The 24570-nt window shown below is 38.6% G+C and overlaps 1 protein-coding gene across 2 annotated transcripts in view; it reads left to right on the top strand.

Annotated features, from left to right (window-relative positions):
* The window catches only part of NLK (nemo like kinase), a 146008-nt gene that overhangs the window by 90531 nt on the left and 30907 nt on the right, over positions 1–24570 (top strand). For both annotated transcript variants that reach the window (XR_002647724.2, XM_022596157.2), the window contains exon 3: positions 3675–3730. Coding sequence is in view for 1 of the 2 variants with exons in the window: in XM_022596157.2 (XP_022451865.1) it covers positions 3675–3730 (56 nt within the window). In the remaining variant the exon portion in view is untranslated. The remainder of the gene's footprint in view (positions 1–3674; positions 3731–24570) is intronic.

Below are 24570 nucleotides of genomic sequence, written 5' to 3'. Positions count from 1 at the left end.
GTAAAACCACTTAGGAAACCTGGCAGTTTCTGCTAAAGCTAAATATACACCTGCCCAATGACCCAGCAGTTGTACTCTTTGGTATACTCAAGACAAATGACTGCATACATCTACCAAAGGACATGTACAAAAATGTTCATAGAAACTTTATTCATGATACCATTTGGAAACAACCGAAAAGTTTGCCAGCAGTACTCTGGATAAATACATTGTGTTAGTTCATATAATGGTATACTGCACATCAATAAAAAGGATGAGGATCCACACATGGGTGTATCTCACAGGCGTAACAGTAAATGAAAGAAGCCACATACAAAGGTCTTCACTCATTATGATGCAATTTGTATAAAGTTCAAGGACAGGCAAAAGGAGTCTGTGGTGATGGAAATGAGAATAATCGTAACCTCTGAGCAGAGTTGGATTTTGACTGGAAAGGAGCAAGGGGGGCCTTGAAATCCTTAATTTCTTGATCTAGGTTTTAACCATGGAGTAAATATTTATCTTGTTATACACTTTGTATGTAAAAATTAATCAGATTATACACTTAGGATTTGTATACTTTATTATATCTTACAACTCTATAAAAAATAGTAATAGTAATAGTCGCTACCTTAAAGAACTTGAAATGTATTCCGGGTGGGGGTGGTGGTGAGAGAATGGGGAGGTGGGAGCTCCTTTGCTTAAATATGGGAATGCACAAATATGGGAATGCACTCTACAAACAGTTAAATTTTTAGTCTTTACATTTAGGATTGCAGTTATTCACAGCAATTTTTGTTTGTTTGTTTGTTTGTTTTGCGGTACGCGGGCCTCTCACTGTTGTGGCCTCTCCTGTTGCGGAGCACAGGCTCCAGACGCGCAGGCTCAGCGGCCATGGCTCACGGGCCCAGCCGCTCCGCGGCATGTGGGATCTTCCCAGACCGGGGCACGAACCCGTGTCCCCTGCATCGGCAGGCGGACTCTCAACCACTGTGCCACCAGGGAAGCCCGCTTTAGTTCATTTTTTAATTAAACAAGTCTGCTTGCTTTTTTTTGTATTTGAGATCTTCTGACGAGTCTGTGGTATTTTGGGATACTTTGACTCTTTACAAGTCAAAGTCTTTACAAGGGTCCTCCTATTTACATCATAAGGCTAATCTCACGTACTTTATTCCCACAGATAGTAGAGGGGTTATAGAAGGACTTGGGCTTTTTAAATAGTGAGTCAGGCATGAAGTCTGGAGTTTGAAACTCTGCTACTATTCCTTCTCACTTCCTCATTTACACCACTTCTGAGATTCATGTATCATCTCTAATGGTCTAAGCACTGTTTTTGCCACCTAGGAACACTGTGGAATGCCATCATCCGATAAACATTTTGAGGTGGTAGAGAGAACAGGAGTATAAGACAACAGCCATTTCAGAAATTCCAGGCAGAGTTTAAAATATTGTACCTTCAAAGCTAAGAATCATAGCTAAATGCTTTGGTGCAAATGTCTAACCCTGTTTTATATGGCTTTTCTACAGAAAGCCTCATCAAATTTGGAGTAAGAAAGCCTCATTCTTCTCTGTCAAGGTTTAAAATGTATGGTTGTCACTTTCCTTTAGATAACCTCTAATTATAGCAGATAGATTTGAAGTGTAAAATAGCTTTGTCTAATGGACGCTGTCACTCATTGCATTCTGTTTTCCCCCAAGACAGGATGTATGTTGTTCAGATTCAGAGCTTAGAGTCCAAAAGATGTCAAGTAAAACATTAATTTTTAACTGCCTTCCACAAGCATCAAATATTCATGTTAAAATTTTTTCTATCACATAATGAGAAATGAATTTATGTGAATTTGTGACACTAGCTAATTATAGGTTTTTAAAAATATAGAAATGAAATAATTTATCTTTCATATGATAAAAATTATTCTTTGAAGGAACTGGAAAATCTGTTATTTTCCATTTATACGAAGAGTCTAAGTATAAACATTTTAATTCAGAAAGGAAATATAGATATTCTTTATAAAACATCTAAACTATTTTAAAACCTTTATATTTAACTGGTTTTAAAGTGAATGAAAGCTTTTTCAATACAGGAGGTTTTAGTTTAATTAAAAATTTTAAAGTGAAAAACTCTTGGCTGAAAAAAGAATAACCTTTAAAATGAACAAAGTTCCTTCCATACATAAATTGCAAGGGGAAAAGAGAAAGAAATCTGTAGGTAAAACTTGAAAGACATAAATCAACCATGATATATAAATCTTCTTCAGCTCCTGATTTAGATTAACAAACTTTTTTTAAAAAAATAAGAAAATTAGAAATTTGAGCACTGGATATTTGATGGTATTGAAAAACAGTAAATTTTCAGATTTGATAATTGTACTTTTTTAAAGTTTTTATCTTTTAGAGATATTTACTGATGTATAGGTGAAATAAGTCTTGTATTTTCTTCAGAATTATATAGGTAGTGTGGAGGGTATAGATGAAGCAAGAATGGTCATGTGTAGATAACTACTAAGGCCAGGTCTTGATTACATGTGTATTCTTTATACTATTCTGCCCACTTTTATATGTTTGAAATTCTCCATAATAAAAAAATTTTTTTCTTAAAAAACTAAGCTAAAGATCAGAAAATTTGAACTTGTACTACACAGTTTATTTCCTGTTAAATAATTTCTTCTGTATCCTTTGAGCCTGGTAGTTTTCATTAGCAAGATAGATTCAGATTCTTAGGTGTGACATCATAGATGGGGCTTAAAAGAGTAGATAAACAGCTGGTAGGGAAAGAAGGCCTATTTGTTGTGTTTCGATGGCAGAAGTTACATTGGTAGTGTGCTGCTTTTATAAAGGACTTGAATTTCAGATGCCTTAAAGTCTTTTTTTCCTACCCTAGTGACTTCTTTTTTTGTACTTGGAATAAGATCCAAAACACTTACCATAATTTAAAGAGACTTTGTGTGATATAACCCTGCCTTTCTCTTCTGTTTTATCCTAGTCTATTTTCTTCCCACCCACTGTGTTCCATAAGCACTGGCATTTCTGTTTCTAGAATCTGCCTGGTTCTTTCTTGCCTCAGTGCCTTTACATTGCCTGACCAACACCTATTCGCCCTTCAACTCTTAGAGTAGTTTTGCTTCAGGGAAGCTCTTTCTCCCACTCCTCTTTACTTTTTCCCTTCATAATAATAAATGTCACAATTAGATTTTTGTGTAACTATTTGTTTAATGCCTTCCTCTCCCATGGTCTCCAGAACAGGGATGATTATCTGTTTTATTAATCAGCTTTCCCCGAGAGCCTCCCACAGTACCTGCCAGATAGAATGCACTTAGTAAACATTTTATGAACAGAGGAGTAAAGGAATGAATGGTAGATATGGCTCCTCATGCTCTTAAAGCAACACTGATTATTAAAAATCGGGCATTTCTTTCCAGCACTCCCCTGTGCAGGGGTCCTGGTAGCATGTAGTGTAACCCAGTTGCCTCTCTGATATTGGCATAAGTAAAATCGTCTTTGAAAGTGATTTTACAAAACCTATCTTAATGTTTTGGACCATGTTTCTTGATTGATAAATTTAGTTAATCTCAGTGTTCAGTTGTAACCAAGCCTAAAATCATTAATGAGTTAACAGTGTTTTTTTGTATTTATGTCATATTTTGTTTCTTTTTTGTTTCTCTAAATTTGGCTTTTTTTTTTTTTCCTTTTCCCAGGTACTCTCTGCCCTCGACATACTCCAACCTCCACACATTGACTATTTTGAAGAAATGTATCCTAACCAGGGAACGTGAAAGAAGGGAGCAATTTTTTATTAATTTCTTCTTCTAGCACCTTCTGGGGTTCATGCCTTGAAGTGTATTAAATCTCATCCTTGCAGAAGTGGTTGAGTACCTGGAACCAGGTAATTTTGAAATCCCAAGTATCTGACAGAGCACAGCATTATCAATATATCCTGAGTGGTGATACCACAAAACAAGACTTCTGAACAGATATTTCATTTAATCCCCACAGCCTTGTGAGATAGGTATTGCTATTCCCATTTTGCTGGTGAAACCATTGAGGCAGCTGTGTTGTAGTAGAACTCAATAAAGTGCTCTTATCACTATACAACAACTGCCAATCAGTCAAGAAGGCAATACTGCCCTTTTATCCACCACTTGGGGTAAGGTGAAAATTAAAGAGAGCTCTTGAATACTATAATTCTTGGTGATATTTTATCCCACCAGTCCTTTGTGGAACTAATCCCTTTGTGCAGTAAAGGGTTAACTCAGTGGACTTGGGGTGCTCCATCCCCGTACATTCCAAAGAAGAGACTGGCCCTTGACCAGCTCCTGGCTGATAGAGTGTCTTTGTATACCTCTTGGCATACAAAAATGAGATCTTGGGCCAGGCCAGATGGTTCTGACACACCCTTTTTTTAAAAGTATAAAATTAATCTAAGGATAGAAGGATTGAGAAAGTTCTTTTCTCCTCAGCTGTAGGTCAGTGGTAGCAACTGAGGTGAGAGCATTAAGGATTCCATTTCTTAGACTTCCTGAAGATTACCTGGCTCCTCACTGAAGAAAAGAAGGAAGCTGGTAGGGTGGGGGCAGTACTTGTTTCATTAAGCAGAAGCAACTTTCTACACCTGGCCAGGAGCCACCTTCTTTATCCTTTTTGTTGGTGAGAAGGGCATCCACATACTAGAAGGCATTCCTCTGAGTGTGTAATCTGTCTCTGCCTCTTTGGAAATTAAGAAATTTTCTTTATTAAATAAGAATTTTACTGGATTTACAGGTATGTCAGGGGTCCCCAAGATCACCCTCAGGGTTGATGATTCAGTGAAAGGACTCAAGGACCCAGGAAAGCTGTTCTACTCACAGTTACAGTTTATTACAGCAAAAGGATATAGATTAAAATCAGCAAAGGAAAAAGGTACCTAAGGCAGAATCCAAGAGAAACCAGACACAAAGTTCCAGTTGTCCTCTCCCAGTGGAATTGCACAGATAGAGTTTAATTCTCCCAGCAACAGTGTATGACAACACAGGTAAATGTTATTGACCAGGGCGGCTCACCTGAGCCTTGGTGTCCAGGGTTTTTATTGGAGGTCAGTGAGCCTTAGGGACTGACCTTAGCAACTCAGCCTTCAGCCCTCCTCCCTTCTCCTCACCCAGAGGTTGAACTAATACAGCTGGCCCAGGCCCCAGGTGAACAAAAACAGGTGTTCACCATAAATCACATTGTTAACGTAAGCCATCTGGTATGGCCAAAGCATCAGGTATACTAAGACATTCATATGAGGCAGGATATTGCAAGAGTTCAGAGGTTATTTCCCGGGAGCCAGTCGGGGGCCAGTCCTAAAGACTTTTGGAATGTGTAGGTTTGGGGCAACCCAGATCTGCTGAGTTAACCCTTTACTGCACTTAGGCCATCTGTGGGGAAAGAATGTTTTCATATAAGATAATTGGTGAATATGAGTATTTTAAATAAATGTCAGATATTTTTAAATCTTCTTCACTGAACTTAGCTAATTCATTATATCCATGTCTGTCTTATAGTTCAAGCATGAATTGTCTACATCAGGCATTAATTTTTTGTACTTGGGTTTGTCATTCCTTTAAAAATCCTATGTGTGCTTTTATAAGCTAGGAGTTCTCAGTCACTTATTATTATAGGCCATAATTTGAGTCTGGGAGATCCTGGATTCATTATTATTTCAAATACTTGCAGAGCAGAGGAAATTTTAGCATAGTTATGGTTTAAAACCATGAGTGGTTGGTAGCTGATTTCAGCCCATTTCATTAGCTAGCAGAATGTTTCTATGAAATTCTTTCCCTAAAATTGTTCATGAATGTTTAAATTAGAAGCCTTTGTCATAAAATATTCATAGAACCCCTGGTACACCATTTACTTAAATGTTTTGCTTTTTTATTTAATTATTTACCTTCAGGTTAAAAGATTGACACCTGTGCTTTCACAGTAGTTAGCTGGCTACAGATGGAAAAGCCTTCAAACCTAAACGTCAATATTCTTTTTTTCTGTTGTATAATTTTTAGCTATATGTAGAATGATACACAGAAAAAAGGTGTTTTCCAGTGGTGGTGCCATTTGGAAAGCACCAAATCCTGTTAACATAAAAAAGAATTAAACGTATAGCTGCTACAGGATGATAAAGACTTTTTAGGAAGGCATGGTTTAGCTTGGGAAACAGAACACTAAAATTTTGTGTTTTAGAACAGCTATTAAATGGAAATGTAAGAAATGCCTTAGTTATTACATATATGCTCTGCCTGATTCTTCTGATATTCTAAGTAGAAAGTTTTCTGTGTCCTGTGCTTTTTAATACAAATAAATTTGTTGTAGGCAAAGCAAAAAAAAGTTTTCCCCTCAGTTTCCCTCTGAAAAATAAGAAAACTTACTACCTACAACACAAAAATATTGAGGATTAATAGGATCTCAAGTTACTGTTTGATTTCACCTTAGTATATTATCCTTCTGTGCCAGCAGCTCCTGCTATAGTATCTCAAAATCATGGCATACACATTACACATGGTTTTAGACAGTGCTTTTTTCAAGTTGGAGGATTTTAGAATGGATAATATTTTGAATTTTAAATATATGATCTTGGAATTGTGCTTTGAAGAAACTATTTTTGAGGTCTGTTTGAGGCTCTTGTTTTAGGTAAGTTCTGTGTACTGTGTAATGGATGTTCTAATATTTAGTCGATAAAGGAGTCAGTTTATAGAGTCAAAAATATATATCATATTATTTAAGTTGTAAAGGGAAAGAAATAGTCTTTAGTAATCTTCCATTGAACATACAGTACCATATCATTACACTTTTTTCTAAGACTAGAAAATTAGGATGTTATATTGCATATGTAAGTTTTCACAAACAGTATTTTAAACCAGGTCTTTTTAAAACTAATTGAATAGTTAATATCATTTTCGAAAATCTGAGGTCTGTGAACATTTTGATGTAATCAAGTGTCACAATCACAATAAGTGTCAACATGGGTATCGCACAGTTAATCATATGTTTTTCCCTAAAACTGTAATAAAAATGATTATATCAGTGCCCACCAAAGATTTAGCTTGGGTTTTGAAAGACCATGCATCTTTAGATATCTCCTTAAGCAACTTTTTAAAAGACAATGATTATAACTGTTTACAAATCTTCCTACAGGGTTCAACAGATGAGTCAGGTATGGAAAGAGCAATAAATTCTACTATGACCTCTGTATCTTTTAGCTTCTGTGTTTTCATAGTTTTAAAATCCAATATACACCTAGAAAATATATTCTTTAATAATTAAGAAAGATTATATTTTTTCTTAATTGAGCTTTCAGCTTGTTAAAGGATTACATTATTCATTTTGCACTTTGAGTTCCTATTTGGAAATGTGTATGAAAGCAGTTTGGCATTTAATTACTTTGAGCCTACTGAAATTTCATCCAAGAGAAACAAGTTTCTAATTGTTTGATTGGAAAACATTACTTATCATGCTTCCATCAGGATTCTGGACTCTGTAACATAAACAGGCCCCTTCCCAGAAAGTACTAGATGCCGACTGGACTAGAATTTAAAATTTGGCTTGCTTTGGGAAAAGCTTCTTTTTAACTTGAAACATAATCTTAGCATTTTATAGAGAAGAATATGGATGGTACAGGTCTTCTGTGCTAGAAACAATTACAACCTAAAACCAATGGAAACAAGAAGTCTAACGGGATGACTATTTGTCCCAGTTTGCTAGGACTCCTGGATTTTACCTGATGTCCTGGTATAAATACCAAATAAGTTTCTCCTTCACTTTCAGAAATGTCCCTGTTTGAATAATAGGTTTGGCTTGTGCAGGCAGTGTTTAAACAGGAATTTCTTGTCGTAAAGGCAGCGAGGGAACCTACACATCCAGTTCAGCCAGTTAAAGTCCTTGGTAGGCAATAATGTAATGCTATCGCTTAAACTACTCCCAGATGCAGTAGTTTAACTGATAGTACACTATATTTTATATACACAGTATGTAACTCCCTAGTGCTATGTAACAGCTCTATAACCCTCAGGGAATCTTAGGAGCCCTAAGCTAAGAACAAACAAAATAAATGTGTATATGCATATATAAGTACACTCTTTCTGCAACAACAGTACCAGCAAGGACCAGAAATCTACATTTTAGGAGTTTTGAAGATTCCCATATTGTTAGAATTTCCTCTTCATTTATTCGATAAGCATAAGCATCAACTATGTTCCTAGAACCAGGAATTTTTTTTCTGTTTTGCTCACTGTTGTATTCCCAGCACTTAGAACAGTGCCTAACATATAGTAGGTGCTAAATAAATAAGATAGTCTCTGCCTTTCAAGTTTGTAATCTAGTGGGGGATACAATCATGTAAATAATAATTATAAGTTGGAAAGTTATAGTGATAGAAAAAATTCTGCATATCCTGAGAGCGTTGAGGATCTGATTTTTCACTCTTTCCCATTTTAGTTTCCAAGCTGATTACTTGAAAAGCATTTGATGATTTAAAACAAAAACTTTCACTTACCCACTGTCACCAATTCTGGCTCCTTAGCCCTGAAGCCTAGGACAGAGACACAGAAAGACAAAACCAAGGAAAAATTAGCAGAACAATCCAAGAACAGCAAAATTCCTGACTTTAACCACCTTAGTATCTACTGACTCTTTGGCTCTTTAATTTTTTTAAATTTAGTGTGTCAGGCATTGTTCTAAATACCTTTATCTCCATTTTAAAGATGAAGAAACTGTAGCTCAGAGAGGTAGATAACTTGATCAAGGTCACTTAAAAATGATAGAGCTGGGATTTGAACCCATGTTGTCTGGTCCAATGGGCCAAGAGTGCTCTTAACCCACTGATGCCTCTTAATGTTTTCCCTCAAGAACAATGTTTCCCTCAAGTCTGTGGGGTGAGATAAGATGTAAAGAAAAAACTATTATATATGGTAGAATGTGCCAAAAGAATATAGACAGGTGATGTGGGACTTTAAAAGAAAACACAAGACTTCGTGGGGGAAAAGACATTTCAGTTGAGTATGGAAGGATGAGAAGGATTTGGATGGGTAACATTGAGGAGGGTGGATATTCCAAATGGAGGGAGTAAGTATCAGCATCTTTTAGGGAATGGCTAGAGTTTAGAATGCACGAATAATGAGAAATTAAGCTAGTTAGGGCCAAGTCATAGAGAGCCTTGAATGTTGAACTAAGGAAATTCATCTTTATTCAGTAGGCATTTTAGGGCCCAATGAAAGATTTTTGTGGTAAGGAATGACGGAATTGGAAGTGTACTTTATAAACGTAACAAAGAATTTCTGTTTGGGTGATGAGAAAGTTCTAGAATTGGATAGTGGTGATAGTTGCATAACATTGTGATTGTGCTTAATGCCACTGAATGGTGCGCGTAAAATTGGTTAAAATGGTAATTTTTATTTATATTTTACCAAAAAAATTTTTTTAATTAAAAATACCTTAACAAGGACCTGACTTTTGGGGCTAAGAGGCAGTGACTGCTGTGCACAATATAGTGAAAGGACGGAAGGATTTTTGGCAATTGATTGGGACTTCTTTAGCCATGTACTCAACAGCCTAGGTTGTCGAGTTGATGACTGGTTGGGTATTTACAGAGGCAAGACAAGGAAATGAAGAAATCTGAGGGGCTGCTTAGAACATTACAGAATGGCTGGCCACATCGGTAGAGAAGCAATTGAAATCGGAAGAGGACTTGGCGTACTCTGAGAAAGGGGAGAGGCAAGATCCAAAGACAGATGTTGGGATGACAGCAAATAGCAGGCTCAGCAGGAGTAGTTGTGTGGTTTGAATATGGAGATTATTCTAAGAAAGGAAGAACAAGTTGTAGTACCTTCAAGATCTCAAGCCACACTTTGAAGTGGTTGAAGTAGAATAATAATGAAAGTCTTTAGAGTTCAGATGGTTGAGAAACTGAGGGCTAGAGAGAATCTCTACCCTGGCTGCACATCACATTCACCTAGGGAACTTTAAAAAAAAAAGAAAAGGAAAGAAATGAACAGACCCTGCATCCCAGAGCTAGATAGATATATATATACACACACCACACACACACACACGTACATATATATATATATATTCTTTTTCATAATCTTTTCCATTATGGTTCATTACAGGATATTGAATATAGTTCCCTGTGCTGTACAGTAGGACCTTGTTGTTTATCCAGTCTATATCGAATAGTTTACATTTGCTAGTCCCAAACTCCCAATACAGCCCTCCCTCACCCCACTTTCCCTTGGCAACCACAAGTCTGTTCTCTGTCTGTGGGTCTATTTCTTTTTTGTAGGTAAGTTCATTTGTGTCATATTTTAGGTTCCACATATAAGTGATATCATATGGTATTTGTCTTTCTCTTTTGGACTTACTTCTAGTACAGTAATCTCTAGGTCTGTCCATGTAGCTGCAGATGGCATTCTTTCATTCTTTTTTATGGCTGCGTAATAGTCCATTTTGTGTGTGTGTGTGTGTGTGTGTGTGTGTGTGTGTGTGTGTATACCACATCTCCTTTATCCATTCATCTGTCGATGGCCAGTTAGATTGTTTCCAAGTCTCGGCTGTTGTAAATAGTGCTGCTGTGAACATGGGGGAGGGGTGCGTGTATCTTTTTGAATTATAGTTTTGTCAGGATATGTGTCCAGGAGTGGGAGAGTGGGATTGCTGGACCATATGGCAACTGTATTTTTAGTTTTTTAAGGAACCTCCATACTGTTCTCCACAGTAGGTGCCCCAGCTTACATTCCCACCAACAGAATAGGAGGGTTCCCTTTTCTCCACACCCTCTCCAGCATTTGCTATTTGTAGACTTTTTTTTTTTTTTTTTTTTGCGGTACGCGGGCCTCTCACTGCTGTGGTCTCTCCCGTTGCGGAGCACAGGCTCCGGACGCGCAGGTTCAGCGGCCATGGCTCACGGGCCTAGCTGCTCCATGGCATGTGGGATCTTCCCGGACTGGGGCACGAACCCGTGTACCCTGCATTGGCAGGCGGACTCTTTTTTTTTTTTTTTTAATGGTACGCGGGCCTCTCACTGTTGTGGCCTCTCCCGTTGCGGAGCACAGGCTCCGGACGCGCAGGCTCAGCGGCCATGGCTCACGGGCCCAGCCGCTCTGCGGCATGTGGGATCTTCCTGGACCAGGGCACGAACCCGTGTCCCCTGCATCGGCAGGCGGACTCTCAACCACTGCGCCACCAGGGAAGCCCTGCAGACGGACTCTTAACCACTTTGCCACCAGGGAAGCCCCCTGTAGACTTTTTAATTATGGTCATTCTGACCAGTGTGAGCTGGTGCCTCATGGTAGTTTTGATTTGCATTTCTCTAATAATTAGCAATGTTGAGCACCAGAGATTCTGATTTAATTGGTTTGAGTTGGATCCTAGGCATCAGTCAGTTTTTTTTTTAAACTTCCCTCCAGTGAACTTAATGTGGCCTCGGGGTTGGGATCCACTAGACTAAAGCACTGGAATGATTCTCAGTATGAATGTTGAAGTTACCAGTGACCACCTAGGAGAATTTGAATACGCAAATGTAAACTAGCTTTTTGTGTCATGTAGCTAAAATCAAGATTGTTGTATAGGCTGCTAGAAAAGACAAGGATGAGAGAATGTGGAATTAGCTTCTGTTGTATATTTTTTAAGAGGTTTTTGAGCATAGCAGTGGGACCAACCATAGCCTGGAAAGGGTAGGAGAGAAGAAGGCAGCTTACTCCTTCTCTACTTATCAGCTTTTTTTTTTTTTTATTTTTTTTTATTTTTGGCTGTGTTGGGTCTTTGTTGCTGCTTGCAGGCTTTCTCTAGTTGCAGCAAGTGGGGGCTACTGTTCGTTTCCTTGTGAGGTCTTCTCATTGCAGTGGCTTGTCTTTGTTGCAGAGCACGGGCTCTAGGAGTGCGGGCTTCAGTAGCTGTAGCATGCGGGCTCAGTAGTTGTGGCTCTTGGGTTCTAGAGGGCAGGCTCAGTAGTTGTGGTACACAGGCTTAGTTGCTCCGCGGCATGTGGGATCTTCCCGGACTAGGACTCGAACCCGTGTCCCCTGCATTAGCAGGCAGATTCTTAACCACTGCGGCCACCAGGGAAATCCTGTTCCTTGGCTCTTAATGTCTGCGTTTGTGTATACACGTGCATTTATTTGCTTTGGAGGGCTGTAATGATGGAAGATTAGTAATCCCAGGCTCTACCACCTACATTTGACAGACACAGAAGCTTGCCTTTGCCTTCTCTAGGGTACTTTGGGAAGAAAAGAGCTGAGGTTTGAAATAACATAATATTTTCTAGGATGCTTTTTCTGTTTCATTGCATTTGTGGTTATAACCTTAGTGACAAGGACTCAGCCAGCAGAATTTTCTGGGCCATGACAGGGGATGTAGAATGACAACTTTCCAGGGTTTTTTTCTTTTTTTTCCGGTGGTAGAATAGACTTCTTTTTCTTTTTTTAGTCAATTTTAAATTGCAAATTAAAGGTAGTTTTTATTTTTGATATTCTATACAACAAATTAGTTATCTTAAAAAGAAGAGGAATTTGCCTTAGCCTGGGAAAGAGATTGTTATAGTCAAACATTTTAACACCATGACCTTTTATTCCATTGATTTCTATAGAGAAGCACAGGCATGCTTCAGAAAAGGTCAGTGATTCTAATTGAAGCACACACCAATTTTTTTCTGGTTGCAAAGACGCCCGTGGTTTTTGTTGCAAAGAAGATGATGAGATTTAGGGCTGACCATTTGTTACCAGAGAAAGCAATTTTCTCTGTGATGCATTGCTGTTTTTCTTTCACATGGAAAGCATTGTTTGAAATCAACAATACCCATAAACCAGATTTTCATTATCCATGCTATTTAATGCCCTCGTTTTTATTTCATAGGCAGTTATATATCTGAGATCGAGGTTGAAATTTCCCTCCTCTGTGGACCTGATTTTGGAAGAAAAAAATGTGAGGAAAAGGATACTGTTAAGTCTCCCATATTTATGGTTGTGAGATTTTTCCTTCCGACAGGAATGGCAGGATTTCAGAATTAGTGCTTAATGTGAGTTTAAGAATATTTTAACTGTCATTCTTGGACTTTTCATATAAGAGAATCTGTGGCTTCAGGAATCAGACTTGGGTATCTACATACTATAGTTTATTAAACCAAAAATTCGCCATGTCCTTTTGGAAAAATCACCTGATTTTCATATTTGTTTTAACTCATATTGCATAAAGATGAAGACTTTAAAACAAATAGTTGTAAAACTGTTGACCAACATGGATGGCTCCTACTTGATAAATATTTAATATTGCAAGATTTCTTTTTTATAATTTGGCTTAGTGTTGGTCTCTGTCCAGAATGAAATGGAAGAAAGAATTGTCCAGTTTTTAATATCTGAAGTCAGGGATTAAAATTGTGTTCAAAGCTTTCTGTCTATATTCATTCTGTAGGAAATAATTTGATACAGCAGGTTCTCCATTTTCTTCTCCCAACCCAGCTAAACCAGTTCAATACGCTTATTTTGCTATCTGAAGGCTTTTAACACATCATTAATAGTTTCTCACACAACCTCAGTTGCTGATCGCACATAGAACATTAAATGTGTTCTCAGACTTCAGTTCAGTTAAGCAGACAGGTCAGCCGCTGTAGTTCGGAACTCTAGATGGCCAGAGTTTTTGAAGCTGATAGGTAGTTTCTTTACATAAGACCACATCACAGATTTTCACATATATGCACAACTTGAGCTGTCCAGAATGGTTAGCTCTCTATTATTAAAGTACTTATATAGCAGTGCTTTCTTATGAAATATTTGCATAGCCCTTATCAATAGCAATCATTTATTCATAGTAGTTTATAAATTCTCCTGGTTTTTACTGACTGTAGAAGCTGGGTAATGAATCAGCTTTATTCTCTTTTGTCTGAGAGGTGGAAACAATATAAGTTATAGACTGATTGGCAGGCCCGAACATGGTAATATGGAAAATTGCCTTCATTATATATTCTTAGGATTGTTATATTAGGAAATTGACCACCAAGTATCTCCCTTTCTTCTCCTTACAAAGCCTTGGTGGCTCCTCCAATACATGTTCTTGATGTTGGAGTCTAAATAACAGCACTCTAAAATCAGTGCCATCTCCACTCCTTCTGATCATCCGTTAGTTCTGCTGCCTGACAAGAGCAGTCTTGAGTTTGGTGACTTACTATCACATCATGAAATGGGAACAAGCTCCTTATCCTCTGTTTATTTCAAAATCTTTATCATCAGTTCAGGGCCGACCTGGTCAGCATTCTGCTAGCTTGAGGTAATAGAAAATCTATCGTAGTGGCAAAGAGCATGGAGTCTGGAACCAGACCACCTAGATTTGAATCGCAGCTTTGCTTCTTACTACCTGCGTTTTCTGTGGTTTTTTTGGTTTTTGGTTTTTGGCTGCGTTTGGTCTTTGTTGCTGCGCACAGGCTTTCTGTAGTTGTGGCGAGTGGGGGCTACTCTTTGTTGTGGTGCGCAGGCTTCTCATTGCGGTGGCTTCTCTTGTTGCGGAGCACGGGCTCTAGGCTTGCAGGCTTCAGCAGTTGTGGCATGCGGGCTCAGTATTTGTGGCTCACAGGCCCAGTAGTTGTGGAGCACGGGCTTAGTTGCTCCGCGGCATGTGGGATCTTCCAGGACCAGGGCTCGAACCCGTGTCCCCTGCATTGGCAGGCGGACTCTCAACCACTGCACCACCAGGGAAGTCCAACCTGTGTTTTCGTGTGCAAGTTACTTAACCTCTCTGTGCCTCAATTTCCTGGTTAATAAAATGAAAATTATAATAGTACCTACCTCATAAAGTTATTTTGAGGAATAAATTGGGATAGTTAAATAGACTTAGAACAGTACCTGGCACTTAATAAGTGCTATAAAAGTAGTAAGGGAAGGCCTTACAGAGGAAGTAGAACTTAGTGAAGCTGGAAGACAATAGGAACTCCTATGAACTTCGTGATGCAAACAAAGTGTGCCAAGCCAGCTACCAACAGATGGCATTAGCAAGTACTCATCACAAACAAATGGACTTTCGTAATGGTCTGTCAGTAACAAACCTAGCCTAGTTATAGAAAGATTTTTTGTCTTAATAATAAGATGTGAACTGTTAATGAGGAATGGGTTGTCAACCTCAGTACCTCATATTCCCTTACGTGGCCTCCTCTTACCAGAAAATATATTCTATATACAACCCACTAGCAGCTCCAAGCCTTCCATCCAGACTGCATCCACATTATATCTTTCTTACTACTTTTTCTTTTTCCATTACCTCAACCAAACCTTTCTTATTAATTAGAAAGATAAGACCTAATCTCCTCCTTCAACCTGCAGTCCCAGAACCACTCCCCTTGTTATGCCCTAAAGTAGTGGTCACATCTCCTGGTAGCGGTCCCTTCCTGACTGCACAAAGATTACCTTGGCCTTAGTGTACTAGCAAATCCTGAGGTTGTTTTAAAAGAACTGTTTAAAGTTCCAGCTCACAGTTGGAATTTTTTTCCCTCTGCTTTGAAGAGAGTCACTATAGTCAGAGCAACTTATTCACACCAGCTCTTTGAAACACGTGTGTTTCAGGTGAAGCCAAAAAAGTCTAAAGCTAGAATCTAGTCTTTTCACCTCTATTACAAAATAAATATACCTCTAAAACTTCCCAGCTGGTGGGAATGAAATGCTATCAGACTTCCCAACTAATAGAGGGTAATAATGAATAACAACAAAGCCACACCTAAATAACCCCATTATCATTCTCTTGAACTGGTTAACCTTCTGATTATTAGCCTCTTGACACACTTAATTCAGGTATGAGAGTTTAGGGGTGCTCGTAGGACTATTTATTTGATCTTTTTGTCCTATCCCACTGTTCTGACTTTATTTCTATTTTTTAAGGTTGGTAGACACCAGGGAGGCATGTGTTACATGCCCAGAGGTTTCAGAAGCCACTAAATATATCAGGCCTGCCCTAATTGGAGGATATGGGGAAGCAGTGGGGCTTTTAGCCACTTCATAGACCAGCTGAGTCCCCAGCTACCAACTCAATTTATTTGAGAGCAGTACTTCAAGGAACTTAATAGACCTACAGTGCACTAGCACAAATCTGTATTTTAGCCGGAGTACAATTTATTTATGTACTACTTATTATATTGGTTTTCTCTCTGTATATATATGAATGTCATTATTAAAATTAAGAGCACTGAATTGTTGGTGATAGGTTTAATAATTATGTGTTTTATTGACAGTTTTCCTCGTACTGCTGCATCACTTAGGGGTGGCAAGAGAACCCAGATGGTAGATAATAGGATTAGGTTGAAGTGGCATTTTTCCAAAGGAAACATGATACGCATGAGCCAAGCAGAGTTTTGTTTCATGCGTGTGTTGTTCTGGATATGTGGAATACTGATCAGCTAGGGGAAACCAGTATGATAGCTAATGTGTACCACCCTGAGCTCAGACTGAGAAACTCTTCAGGCTACTAGAAGCCCTTTACCAAAACCAGGAGTCCCCTGTGTGGAGGTCTCACAGAGATTAACACTTTTAATTGCTCCCTTGAGTTTCCAATCTGTCCAAAACCAACCCTAGTTCTTTCTCAAAAGTAATATGCAGTATGCCCTGTAGAAAACTTTTCTTGGTCTAAGAGAAGGGTTTTTGTCCTCTTATGAAGGAATGTGACTATCTCAAATGGACATACTGTTTTTTGGTGCCAAGAAAACTAGTACATGAGACCCCATTAATAAGAAGTGAATATAATTTTCCTTTTCAGCAGTGATACCCTTTTGAGATTCTGATCTTTCTTTTTAAGATCAGTACCTTAAAAGAGCTTTTTAAATTGGTTGCCTGTTTTGCGTGTGTTTGTTGTTTTTACTTATTTCCTTTGGCTTTTTCTTAGGGTGGGGGGGAGGGATGTTAGGAGGAGATAAGAACATAGTCACATGTGTTCTTCCCATAACAATGGTGATGATGGTAGCAGCAGCTTCCACGTAATCACTCTTCCCTATGTGCCAGGCATTTATGTGTGATTCACATACAACATCTAAACCCGGCAGTAACCCTGTGTAGTAGGTTGTGCCTCTTTCTTTGTTTTTATTTTCATTGTGCCTCTTTTATAAAAGTAAAAACAAACTCAGAGAAGTTATTTAACTTGCCTAATGTTACCAAGCTAGTAAGTGACCGAGTCGAGATTCTAACCTGGTCTTTGATTCCAAAGCCTACACCACACTGCCTAAACCCGTTTAACTCATTTTAAGAATATGCTCTCTTCTTAAGTAGAATTATTTTGTGCACCTTTTTTGAGGTTTCATCTTTTGAAAGACAGAGCACAGGTCAAGAACAAAAGCTGGGATTTAGCAGCAACTCCTCTGTGTACCAGCTATGACCTCTGGCTAGTTCCTTCACCTCTCTAAACCTCTTCACTTATTTGTGTAATGGGAATCTTAATAGGACTTACTTAGAGTAATTAGGGGTAGATGAGGCAAATTAAGTTTAAGCTGGAAGTCTGACACATAGAAAACTCTCAATAAATACCAGCTATTTTTTTTTTATCAAGCTTCTGTGGCTGTGTACATTAAAATCTTTTTGCTTCCTTCTTGTTTTCTCTCCCTGATTTTTACACATCAATCTCAGGTTTCTTCTAATCTCTTGAATGTTGCCTTGCATTCATCCATCTTTTTTCTCTGTTTTGTCATTGAGTTAGCATGCTCTCTACACCCACTTGGTACCTAGTCAGTATTTATTGATGCGAATGATGGTGGTTAAACAAAGCTGCTGTTGGCACCAGTCCTGCAGCCTCTGTGACTGCCTGAGTAATCATGACTCCTAAAAACAGAAAAGGACTCAATCATCTTACTCATAATTGAAGGTCAGAATTTGATGTCAGCATTTGTTTCTGTGGTGATTATGTAGCTTTTTCTGCAGAATTACTTGACAGTTGGAGTGGCCAGGCTTTCTGGCATGAGGCTGATTATGATGCATTCTTAAATTTCCTCCTAAAATAGATGCAGCATCATAAAGGTGGCTTGAACAAATACTGATCGTAGTACAGATTTGTTTTAACTGGAGCAAGAGGTCAGGGGAGGCTTACCATTGAGGGTAGTTGACTGCCAGGCTCTATCCATCTACATTAGTTCCCTAGTCATCTTGCCCATAATCCTTTCTTGCATCAAAGAAAATTGTACAAAACTGTTTTTAATCCCAAACACTCCTCCCTTTTCTCTGCCTTTCTGGTATCTCTAATACATTCCTACCTCATTTCTTTGATTGATCCTCAGAAGATTTCTTATTTTTGCTTTTTCCTGCTTCAACCTCTGTTCTCCATGAACACATTTTACTCCTCAGCAACCTTTGTGGGAGTCTAGCAGGGTGTCCTGCATATTATATTTGGGCTCTATGCACTAACAACTCAGCTCTTGACACTGATGTGCATTATTCTAAAGAACATCATATCAGTAAGGTTGAATTTATAACTCATTAATGGTTATAAATGACATGCTTCCATAATTTCAAAATCCAGATTCTTTTTTAATAAAAGAAGGAAAGAATGGGAAAAATATTTAATAAAAAAATAAAAACTTTGTGCAAGAAAGAGAAGATTGTAACCAAAAGCAAAATTAACACCCCGGGCTCCCCTGGTGGCGCAGTGGTTGAGAATCCGCCTGCCAATGCAGGGGACGCGGGTTTGTGCCACGGTCCGGGAAGATCCCACATGCCGCTGAGCGGCTGGGCCCGTGAGCCATGGCCTCTGAGCCTGCGCGTCTGGAGCCTGTGCTCTGCAGCGGGAGAGGCCACAGCAGTGAGAGGCCCGCGTACCGAAAAAAAAAAAAAAATTAACGTCCCATCTGTGGCAGATTTCATTTAGTAGAGACTTGTTTATTTCTTACCATATCTTAATGTAATATAATATATAAACTTATATTTTCAATTTAGATCTCCAACCAAAGCCTGTCCTATATTTCCAGCAATCTCTAGTTCAGAGATTTTTCTAGTTCAGTTTTTTTTTCTTTTTTTCCCATTTTCTTCTCAAGGACTACTAGCCCAACCCTCTACCCCACCACACACAAAAAGTTAGCTGGGACTTCTTTATATGTACACAGACGTGCGCGCACGTGAATTTAAAATTCTCCTTATCCGTTAAGAAAAAAATAGGGGATATGAAGCTATGCAAGTAAGCATACGTGATTCATAGGTACAGGAAAATGTTTATTGAATTCTCAATTTTAGCTTTGTAATTTGACTAAGAAGGGTGGAAGGGGACTTCCTGGCAGTCCAGTGGTTAAGACTCCACCCTTCCAATGCAGGGGGCGTGGGTTTGACCCCTGGTCGGGGAATTAAGATCCCACATGCCACACGGAGTGGCCAAAAATAAATTTTTTTTAAAAAAGAAAGAAAAAAGGGTGAAAGGAATAAGACTTGAAGGAAGGAACTCAGGAGGTAGAAAGAGACAGAGGCAAAGAAAGTATAAGGTAGAAAAACTTGCCTCTATGATTTTTTTTTTTTAACCTTTGTATTATTTTTCAGTTGCTGGTCAAAGGAGTATCATTATTTAGCCTGTCCACCTGACATTCCTTCACCCCCAGCCTAGATCTGTTGCATGGGAGTAGTTCCAGGCTGTTATGAGGATTAAATGAAGTGACCTATGTTAAAAGTGGCACATAGTAGGCTCAAAAATATTTTTCACCAAACTGAGATCATACTTCAGCAAACTGTGGGATTGCTTCTTATTTGAGGTTGTGGCCTACTAGTAACAGAACTAAGACTACAGATCCTAGAAGAAATTAAAAAGAGTACTTGTGTGGATTTGGGCAGTTACTTCAGACATCTTCGGATTCAGTTCCTTCCAAAAGGAAAGACTAAAACTCAAAAAGAAAACAAGTAGTCTCTAGAATAACCTAACACTTGTGCTGTGAGAACTCATAGAGATAATTCGTATAAAGTGCTTAGAAAGTGCCTGGCACATAGAGAAAGGTCAATAAGTGTTAGGTGCTTTTATTTTTGTTATTTCTCATGTGTTTTTAAAAAGGTCTTAAGGTGAACCATTTTAGGAAACCTAAGGAAAGTATGTATGTGTTTTTATAGATATAGGCAAATTGCCAATTAGAATGTGCATCTAATTAGAAGTTCAGTGGGAGCTGAAGAAATCTTGATGGTTTCTCACATGTTTAACTAAAGGTTTAAATCTCTGTAGTTATTGGAATTTAGCAATTCTAATAATTTAGAGATTTATCTTTTTAGAAGAATATTTCTTGGTTGTGCTACTTTGTTTCTCTTACTCCTGTTGGCTGTGTGATGGCAAATCTGGCGTATTCAATCCCAAAGCAGTGCCTAAGGGGCTTTATGAGATTAACAGCCATAACACTGTTGTGATCTTTGAGTGAATCTGTTGTAATTGCTTGTTTAATTGTCCATCTCCCTTGGTGGGCTATGAACTCAGTGAGAGCAGTGACATTCTTATAGACCATCAAATTTCCAGTGTCTAGAACGGTGTCTAGCACATGCTGCTGTTGAGAATATTTGTTGAAGAACGAAGAGAGTGACTTCCCATTTGAAGACACATGGCAAGGGAGGGATTCTGAAAGCCACATCATGTATTGCAGTACTGATTTTCTGATTTTTGCTTGGAACCTGGTTTTTGCAACGTGCAAATAATGTCAGTCTTACGGATTTCATTTTCTCTCTTGATAGTAAACAGAGTGAAGCAGAATTTCATGGAAAGGGTCAGTCTTAGAAATCATGACAATCTGGGTTTGAATCCGAGCTCTGTGTCAGCAGCTTAACCTGTCCCAGCCTCAGTGTGCTCATATCTTAATAGAAATAGTTACAAATTAGGTATTGTTAGTGAGGATTAAATGAGATGACATATAAAGTGGCACATAAGTAGCTTCAACAGAAAGTTAGCTTCCTTTCTCCTTTTCTTCTCCTCATAGCGCATAATTAAAAGTAATTCAGCTATTCTTTATTTCAAAGTAATCTGCATGTTGTGGTGACATTTGGTTAAGAAATGGGAATAGTAGGCAAGCTGCTATGGGAAGCAGCTTGGTGGGATAGAGAGAGCACTAGACTAGGAGTCAGGACTGAATGACCTTGGGTAAATCATATGACCTCTCTAGCTGAAGTTTGTGTGTCTCTTAAGTGATATTCCCCATTGACTAATAATTGAGAAAGCAGCAAAAGGACTATTTTCTACCCTGTTATATATAAAGAAGCTTCTGAAATGTCAGTATCACCAAAACAAAAAACCATACACAATTAACTCTTTAAACAACACAGAAACGTTTGTGTCTCTTGGGCACCTGAGGCATCAAGAGCTGCCATACCCCGCCACCGCCCCCACCCTTGCATTTGTAATTGTTAATTTGCATCTTTCATTTTCCTGAAGCAAATCAGTACATTCTGAAATCCATATTTCATGGAGCTACTTAACTAATTGCTGCAATCAGCAGCGATTTATTTTATAGCAGCGCTGTTCAGATCGCTCTGAGGTTAGCATACCATGCACGGTGTGTTTTTTACAACCATATTTTTAATGATGAGTTTTAATAAGGGAAAATGGTTAATCTGCTGATATTCTCCTGAAAGTCCTAACTTTGGTCCTGTGTTTTACCTTTACCCAATGCTAACTTAAAAGGCCACAGCAAAGTCATTGACCCAGTGGGTGCACCGGCTGTCGGAGAGGCTGTCCCATTTAGAAGGACGGGAGAGGGAAAGAGCACCCTGTTTTTCTTCTTGTTTGGAGACCCTCATTAAATTACTCAGAAACAATAATCAGATAGCTGCTGTTCAAGTTAATGGCACCTCTGAGTCCCTGTCAAGAGAGCTTTATTTAATGCGCAACAGACCTGGAGTGATGCAGGTGCCTTTTCAGGCCCTCATTTAATTTAAGCTGCTTTAGTTGGCATGGCAACTAGTTGAGACATCTGGGAGACATTATGCTAGGGATTGAGACTTCAGAGGATTTCTGCTAGAGCGAAGCAGAAACCTTATCATAAAGTGGTGTGTGTTGCTTCTAAATTTCTGCAGCTATATTGTTAAATCTCCAAATTCAGGAATTGTATTTTCCAGAGAAATAAAATTTTTTAAGGTTGGCCTGGTCGTTGGCTTGTTTTCTGTGAAGAAAAAAATGCTTTATTCGTGAGGTGAAAAATATTCATTCAACCCTGAAGAATTTACTTTGCTAAACTAAAGTTTGACAGAACTTACTCTCTGCAGAGTGGCTGTTTTAATCACTCTGTAAAAATCATACATTTAAAATTTGTCAGACTTTTATGTTTAAAAGATATTAGAGGAGGGGAAAGCATCTCTGCACAAAGGTAAACAAAATGGTCAGGGTAGACAGGGCTGTATGTGGTTTTGCCCTGGACTTTCTGGTTAAATTAAGAGTTTATTTAAAAAAAAAAAAAACAGTTTATTAACCTACCTTCATTTTTTTTTAACCCAGCATGTCATCTTCTCAAGAAGCAGAGATAAGAAAGTAACACTCTTCTAAACTCTTCTTTCTTAAATATTATAACAGGAGATTGAATGAAAGGTTTTTTAAATTCACAGATCCTGAGGACAGTAACATAGTTATCTAGTTATTTGCATTTAGCAGAGGGAATACCTGCTGGTTTATATTTTGTAAGAAACTGTGCACATATGTATGGGCTCTTAGTACAGAAGAATTGACTTACCACTTGAAATCATTCATTTTGAATGCCTTGTTTTTCAGGGGTTTTTTGATATCTGGTAATACTTTGCTCTGTGTTAGGTTGAACAATGTGAAATTACTATTTTTGGTGGTCAAAATGGTCCAACATTGTCAGTTCAAATCCAACAGGTCTAGGATGTGAACCACACCCTGATCTGGAAATATTTGTTTCGTAATGCTAAGTGAAACGTGAGAGTTTTCTCTGAAATTAGTAATTATTTATAAAATATCTGATTAGAACAGTACCCATTCCAGCCAGACAGTGTTTTGATTTTCCCTTTTCTTTGAAAATATAGTCACTGTTAGAAGAAAGCATATGACATTATTTCATACTTATTCTCTGTTTTTGGCTTTTGTATCAATTCGTTCCTTTTATAAGTCAAAGCAAGATTTTTCAAGTGCCAGCCCCGAGAATTCAACCTGATAACTTGAAAATTAAGATGTTTGCTCTCTGCTGTTTGCATGCATGCCAACTGTCACCAGTAACAGTAGAGATTCTGGAATCGCAACTTGGCTGCCTGTTTTATACAGACACGTGAGGCAGAATAGAATATAACCTGCTCTTCACTTCCATGCAAGAACTTTTCAATCCTGGCAGGAAGAAAAAATTGTCAATAAACTCAGAAGACATGGCTGACATCCCATACAGATGAGTACTCTCTTTAGGAATTTTTTTTCCCCTGAGTAAAACTGCAAGTTGATATTAAGTTGATAGTACTTAATACAGGGATAGCAGTTGTGAAGTTTTTCTGGTTTTGTTCTGTTGTTCTGTCTTGATTTTTTTCCTGTGTAATGTTCCTTTGTTTTCGTCCCTTGAGATTTCTGGAACCAACTCAGGAATATTAGGACTTCTGATTAAGGCTTAATGGTGCAAATAGAAGTTTTTTCCTGTCTCTATCCTATGATTAAGATTTCCTAGTGGGAAAATTTTTTAGTATATACAAGAGGGTTAATATCCTTAATATGTAAGGCACTTTTACAAATAAATTATCACCCCAGTAGAAAATTGAGTAAAGAAAAGAAACAAGTCTCTCTCTCACTCTTTCTCTTCTTTTTCTCTCTCTCATACTCACACATATATATGGCCAATAAACATGTAAACAGTTTTCAATCTGAAAACACAGTTGATAGAACACAAATCTTTACTGCCAATTCTTCCTGAAGCCCCCCTAAAATGTCAGTAAAGGGTTAGGAACTCAAACTAGAAGAGGTAGAAACCTCTGCTGGCAGTAATGAGAACCCAGAAACAAGTTAGTTCTTGCTCAGAACATCAGAGCAGCTCAGGGTTTAGAGGCATCAAGTATCTCAGAAAGTAGGGGTGCAGGCAGGCCTAAACACAGAATTGGTTGCAAGCCTGTGTAAGAAGTAGTAAGATGTTCAAATGTTCAGATCGTCTCCTATTCTGCAGGACACCATATAATGCTTTATTCCCTGGAGACAGCATGAGTGGAGCTGTGGTGTCTTTGGCCCCATCCCCCACTAATACAGAACACTGGCAACCTGGCCTGTGCCCTCCAAGACAGAAGTTTGGAGGGCTCTTCTCTAGAGAAATGGATTAACCCAAGAGAAAGGATCTATACGTAATTGAGGATCCTTTGTGAAACAAAATTAAAGCTCTATGCCGCCGCCCCCCCCACACACAAAGCTACATTACAGTCAAAACAGTAATAACCTGGGCTTCCCTGGTGGCGCAGTGGTTGAGAGTCCGCCTGCCGATGCAGGGGACATGGGTTCGTGCCCCGGTCCGGGAGGATCCCACATGGCGCGGAGCGGCTGGGCCCATAGGCCGTGGCCGCTGAGCCTGCGTGTCTGAAGCCTGTGCTGTGCAACGGGAGAGGCCGCAACAGTGAGAGGCCCGCGTACCACCAAAAAAAAAAAAAAAAAAACAACAGTAATAACCTAAAGGCCAATTGGTAGGAGATTGCTTAAGTCATGCCATATTAC

This window comes from Delphinapterus leucas, chromosome 19, assembly GCF_059928025.1.
Source record: "Delphinapterus leucas isolate spDelLeu-1000000601 "Yukka" chromosome 19, BTC_Dleu_Yukka2, whole genome shotgun sequence".
NCBI classification, from domain to species: Eukaryota; Metazoa; Chordata; class Mammalia; order Artiodactyla; family Monodontidae; genus Delphinapterus; species Delphinapterus leucas.
Note: the sequence above shows the minus strand (reverse complement) of the source record. Positions and strands in the feature narration are given on the sequence as shown.